General features: G+C 43.6%; 1 protein-coding gene across 1 annotated transcript in view; it reads left to right on the forward strand.

Annotated features, from left to right (window-relative positions):
* The window catches only part of ATRN (attractin), a gene marked incomplete at its 5' end in the record, with an annotated part of 149,321 nt that extends 148,277 nt beyond the window's left edge, over positions 1–1,044 (forward strand). Inside the window, one exon of the mRNA XM_029963709.1 lies at positions 403–1,044. Coding sequence (XP_029819569.1) covers positions 403–527 — 125 coding nt within the window. The remainder of the gene's footprint in view (positions 1–402) is intronic.
* Positions 1,045–6,501: the final 5,457 nt, after the last annotated feature.

Here is a 6,501-nt window from a genome sequence, read left to right on the forward strand (position 1 = left end):
CAAGCCATTCCATGATTCCCTGCCCTGCCCTGAGGAGGTTGCAGAGATGATGGATCCCTGGGAAGTGCAATGGAACCTCTATGCCCACGTTCTTTCAGGTTTATTGTCGCCCATCTACTGATGCAGAAACACCTTTAATACTAAGGGTTCACCCTTCAACATTAAGACTTTCACACCCATTAATCCCCACATTTCCTGCAGCTTTTCCTGCTCAACTTGCTCCCTGTTTCACCTTATTCCAGAACGTTGGCTGGAGTTTAATCTCTTCAGCCCAAACACTCTTCAGCTCTGCTCAGAAAATTCCACGTATTTTGTGGCCTGGAGGCTTCTCCTCAGCCATGGCTGTGGGATTTGCTGCTGTGACCATTTTGTTCCCTGACTCTTTGCTCTGCTGTCCCCCAGGTCTCGCCGTGGCCAGTGCTCTGGTGGACATTTCACAACAGATGCCAATTGCCTACAAAGAGAAATCGGGCGCCGTCCGAAATCGGAAACAGCAGCCCCCTGCACAGCCAGGAACCTGTATTTGATGCATGGACATCACAAACTCTCTAGGGTTTTAAACAAAATGGAAAAGGAATACCGAGGAGGAGGAGGTGGAGGAGGAGGAGGAGGAGGAAGATTTCCAAGTTGTGTCCCAAGAGACTCGAAGCACTCGGAAAAAAAAAAACAAAGAAAACAAAAACAAAACCACACCTTCCTTGATCCCGACTTTTTTCTCTCTCATCTCCGTGCTCTAGTTGGCTTTATTTGACAACTGCTCCACTTAAGTTTTACTGACAACGTGGCTTCAGGTTGCTCCTTTTTTTTTTTTTGTTTTCCTTCGAGTTCTAAGTAAAATAATTTTATTGCAGGGGGTCGGTGCCGCCGGTCCCTGCTGGGTGTAAATAGAACAGTAGTCCAATATGAATGACACTCAGGTTTCTACATGGAAAGTGCTTTGTAGTTCATGTATTTATCAAACTGTACAAAAGAGAAAAAAAAAAAAAGATCCAGTGTTTACAGGTGTCAGCTCTCAACACATAAACACTACTATTAATCTTCAAAGCATCTCCTCATCCTTTGTTTTCATTTAGTGTTTAATTCCTCCCTTCATTACTCGTTTCCAGTGGAACTCTCTTCCAGGCACAGCCTTTTTTGTTTGTTTGTTTGTTTGTTTATTTGTTTGATTTTTTTCAAGTCATCACGGTCCAGGAATGCAAAAGCTGGGATGGTTTGAAGGTTGATGTCGCTCAGAACCGCGTGAAATAACTGGAAAAAGTCGGATGTTGCTTTGGAAGGACTCGGTGTTTACACGGTCTTAACCTGCTTGGAGTCCACCACACACAAGTGCCTAGACTTGAACAGATCTAGGGAGTGAGGAGACTGCTCCACATGCTTTTGGACACCATTAAATTCCTTTGAAATATCTGTACACTCAACATGCAGAGTTGCCCGAGGCAACCTGTGTTCTCTATCCCAGGAAAATGGCATTTTCCTGGCTGACCAGCCGCTCACCCAGGTGGAAATACCTGGAGGGCAAGTAGAGTTTCGGCGTCTCACGAGCAAACTCCTGGTTCCACCAGCGTTTTCCCAGCAGCAGTTTGTGTTCCAGGTCGGGTCCATCAGATTCCTCCTGATTTTGGCCTCTTTCCTCCTCCTCCTCCTCCCCTTTCCCTTCTCCCGCCCTGGATGAGAGCTGAGCCGGGAGCCGTCGCTCCTCGGTGGTTACAGGGTTTGCTCCACCTCCTGCAGGGTGTAAAAACCAACCCTCCACATCCCAGAGCACTGAAGGATGAATTAAAAAAAAGAACTTTAAATGAAAACCAAACAGAGCAGCTTGGTTTGGCCACAGGTTTGAGACCTGCTGGTGTTTGAGCCCTGGTGGATGTCGAAGAAGTGGCTGGTTGGGGAAAGGGTTTTGCAAACAGCAGAGAGAAGGTTTGGCTTTTCTGGGGGGGACATCAAACCATCTGAACTGCTCTGGTGAGTCAGGGTTGTGTTTGGAGGCTCAAGGCTGGGCTTGATGAGTTGAGGTTGTGTTTGGAGGCTCAAGGTTGGGCTCAGGGTTGGGCTTAACCCTTCTGCCTGTGCGTGGTGGTGGTGCCCAGTGTTTCCTTGGAGCCTGGAATGTGGCACAGCCAGGGCCTCAGGACGTGGTGGTGTTTTGGAGCTGGTGGGAAGGTCTTAGTGAAGGTGCCAAACTGTGTAATTATGGCTCAGGCACAGTAATTTTGGGTCCAGTCACTGGATTGTGTGGAGAACATCTAATATTTATTAAACGCCCTGGAATTGCTCTTGGATCTTCTGGTCAGGTGGCACTTTCCAAACTGAAACCCAAAGCACTGCATCTTTTTTTTTAATGCACATTTTGGTGATCAGTCACATCAACCACTCATTTTTTGGGCTGTTTTCCTTTTTTTTCTAGCCATGTATTCTGAAGAGGCTTTTCAGAGCGTGGCAGCGTCACAGCAAAGATGTGGAGTTGCTGGCAGAGGTGATGGGAACAGCCTGGTTGGTGGTCTGGGGGACCCTGGTGGGTGATAATTCCGAATTAATGTGTCATTTAACAAGTGCAGTGGGACTGCAAAAGGGTGTTGGGGCTGGAGAAAAACATTAGGGAAAAAAAGTGCATTTTATATATAAATGTATATAAATGCATCTGTTTCTAAACCAGAAGTTTAAATGCCCTCTGGGAAAAAGGAATTCTGGGTGGAAAAGGGGTGAGTTTTGTGGTTTAGGATGAAGGGATTTAGGTAGTTTTAAGTTTTACCTGATGCACAGATTACCTCAGACAGATTCATCTCCTTCCTAACTTGCTCTGTGATAGGACTGACCTGAACTGGAGAAATAAGACTGGACTAAAATCCCCCCTATTATTCCATGTTTTCAGCCACAATGCTCATCCTTATGTTTGGAAATGTCTTCTTCTTGCTCTTGCAACCCTTTTTTTTTTGGGGGGGAGGAAAACTGCCACCTCACGTGGAGAAAACCCTTAGGCTTGAGTCTCCCTAGTCAGGACAGAGCTTAAGGAGGGGCTTAAATTTCTTGCTGAGATTATTCCTGAGCAGAAACAGCTCCAAGAACTGGAGGCCCTGGAGGGGTGATAGATTTTTTTTTTTTTTTTACATTCATAAAAAGACATAAATATTGATTTTCTGGGAGGGAGGGTTTCCCACCCCTGGAGAGATGGATTGTCAGGTCTCCAAAGCCACGAAAGATTTTGGGCAAAAAGAGCCAAAATGGTCAAAGTTTTGAGGTTTAGCAGCACAAAAAAAAAAAAAAAATCACTAGAGGGACAAGAGTTAGTGATATAAATAGCAGGGTTGTTTGTATAAATAAAAGCTCCTTTAGGATGTAGCTCTGCTCTGCATCTGGTCTCCAAACCCATGAGGGACAAGAGAACTCATACAAGAGCTCTGCTGCAGTTTCATCCCAACTTGAAGGTAAAACAGGAAAAAAAGTGGGAAGGAATGGGAATTTCTGGTGGTTTATCACCAGGCCAATATCAACAGTGAAGGATTTATGGGAATATTTCCTTTGGAAGTGAAGTGGGGAGGGGAAAGAACAACCTGATTTCCTGGGAGAATATGTAAATAAATGACAAACAACACCTGGATTTTGCACTTGGACATAAAATCTCCAGCAACTTGCAGGACGTGGAGGGATTTAAAATGTGCATAAACCAGAAAAAAACCCCATTGAATGTATTTTTGATGCTTTTTAAGTGCTGTCTGAGTTTTGTCTTAATAACTCCTTTGGCTGATCAGCGTTAGGTGACTTTCCAGAGCTTGAAACATCAGATTATATCTCGTGGTATCTTGCCAAACAGGGAAGCATAACTTGATTTTTTGTGTTCAAATGCGTTTCACTTCAGTGTAGAAACCAAGGGAAAGAACAGCTTTTCCCATTGAAAAAAGGAGGGAAAACCCAACACTTGGGAGACAAGGAATAAACGTCCTTAAATTTAGTCACCACGTGGAGGATTAAGGCAGCAGTTGAAGCCTCTGTTATTAAGATTGTGGCAGTGATTCCCATCCAAAAATCACTATTTTCCATCCAAAATCACTGTTTTCAGGTGTTTAGAACTGGCTGAAATTCAGCATTTGATGTCTCAGCCCTCAGAACTTTTCAATTCTTTGAGAGGAGCCTTTTTTAAAAAAAAAAAAAAAAGAATAATAAAAGCTCAGAAGTGTTTTAGCCCCTTTATTCTTCTGGATCTCCAAATAACAAAAAAACCGTACTTGTTTTTCTTTTTAATTCCCTGTTTTCCCCCATTTTCCAGGTTTTAACCTGGAATTTTCTCTGGGCTGACCCCACCAGGCTCTGGGTGGATATTTTGGGTACAAGAAGGTTTGTGAGGCACAACTTTGGAGTTGTTGTTGCTCTCCCTGGGCTTAAAAAGTGCTGGGTTGAAGTTGCCAAAATAAAGCTGTTGAACAGAAATCATGGCATGGAGTGTCCCAAAATTCAGTGGGACGGTGCCATTAACACGTGGCAGCTCCTTTGGCTGCTTCCTTAGGGATAGTTTATGTCCCAAATATCGCTCAGAAACATCATTTCTCCGTGGTAAATGTTCCCAAGGTGCAGGGTCAGCGGGATCATGGAATGGTTTTCAATGGAAGCTCAGCCTGTCCCGCCCTAAATAAGCTGAATTTTGGGGCTGAAACCGAATTTAGGCTTTTCCCACGACCTGCTGGAATTCCAGGGCCGCAGAGCCGAGGCCAACTCTCCATCCAGGTGNACTCTCCATCCAGGTGTTTTCCAGCTGCTTTGCCTTTCCCACAAACCCCTGAGTTAGGGCATCAGCTGCATCCCAGGAGCCTTTTCCCTGGAAACAGGGGGCCTCACTGGTGAGGCAGCAAAGAGTGGACTCTGCATTCCCGGAGCGACTCCCAACCTCATCCGCCGCTCCCAGCCAGCAGTGGATGCCTCTGCTTCTCCCATTCCATCCATTTGGGAATGCCACAGGGAAGGGGAGGGCTGAGCTGCAGGAGCAGGTGGGAGAGGGAATTGTGAGGGGTTTATTGGGAAGATCCTCAGGAGCTGCGGGAAGAAGGGGGAGGTGTCTCTGTCTTATTTTTGGGCGCGTTCTTGGCAATTTTTGGTCGAATTCCCGCTTTTCCCATCGGGAGCTGCTGAAACGAGCTGGGTTTGCCACGCCAGGACTACGACAATGTGTGTATGTGCTGGTTTTTTGCTGCATCAGGGCAGGTTTTATTCAGTTTATTCCCTTTGTTCCCACACTACCCCCCCGGGCCGTTTGTGTGCGTCTTCCAGGTACCACAATTCCTTGGCCATTCCCTCTCTCTGTCACTGATTCCACAAACCCTCATCAAGGAGAAAGAAGGAAAAAAAAAAACACAAATAAATAAAAAATCACAATTGTGGAGGAGCGTTAACATACGTCAGTCCATTTTTTTTACAAAAAAATTTAAAAAAAAAAAAAAGAGAAAAAAAGAGAAAATAAAAATAAGAGTTTTATATTACTCTGAAATTTGTGCACAATAAATGTTCTTTCAGATCCTCGAATTAATTGCATTCTGGATTTTTTTTTTTTTTTTTTCCCCCCCCTCTTTGTCCTGTAATTATTTACGATTCTTCTGTGTGTTCAGACTCGGGCTTAGTTTGTTAATATGTATAATTTAGCATTTCTTGCATTCATATGTAAATAGGAGCAAGTATTGTAAACTATTTCATTGCTGGGGTCGTGGGTGTTATACATACACACATTTAGGACTGCAGTTTTTTGGTATAATTTTTTTGTATTGTAAAATAACAGCTAATTTAAAAGCCGGAACGAGGAAAATCTTGGGAGGTCTGTGCATTTTAAATACAAATGTGAAGTACCTGTATATAAATAAAAGTAAATAATGCAAAATCTTTCCTCTGAAATAAAAAGTAGATGATCTGGTTAATTTTTTTTTTTGTTTCTTTTTTTTTATTTGGTTTTGTTTATTTGTTTTAATTGGTTTGTGTTTATTTAAAGGCTCCTGGGTGGGGTGAAAGGTGAGTTTCTTCCAGGGTGGATCTCAAGGGGTTCCTGCCACATCCATGGAATTTGGGAGGAGGAAGGAGGGACGTGTCTCCCATCACTTTAAATAATTAAAATAGTTCAATCTGTAGATTTTAAAGGTAGAGACAGTAATTTAACAGTTTCCATTTTAATATATATATTTATAATATTTATATATATATATATATTTAGTAGCCCATCACCACGACATAAACCCAATTTTTCCACTAAACTCCATTTGAATCCCTGTGCCAGGGCTGACAATTCCCTTTGGACAGCAGGATAAAACACAGGGATGGGGGGTGTCTCATCCCTGCTCTGGTTTGAGTTGGAGCAAAGAAAAGAGGTAGGAAAGGAAAGGAAAGGGAAAGGGAAGGGAAGGAAAAAGGAAGGAAAGGAGAAGAGGAAGGAGAGGAGAAGGGAAGGAGAAGGAAAGGAGAAAGAAGGGAAGGTTTGGGAAGGAAAGGAAAGGAAAGGAAAGGAAAGGAAAGGAAAGGAAAGGAAAGGAA

Source organism: Manacus vitellinus, unplaced genomic scaffold, assembly GCF_001715985.3.
Source record: "Manacus vitellinus isolate BGI_N305 unplaced genomic scaffold, ASM171598v3 scaffold_61_pilon, whole genome shotgun sequence".
Lineage (NCBI taxonomy): Eukaryota > Metazoa > Chordata > Aves > Passeriformes > Pipridae > Manacus > Manacus vitellinus.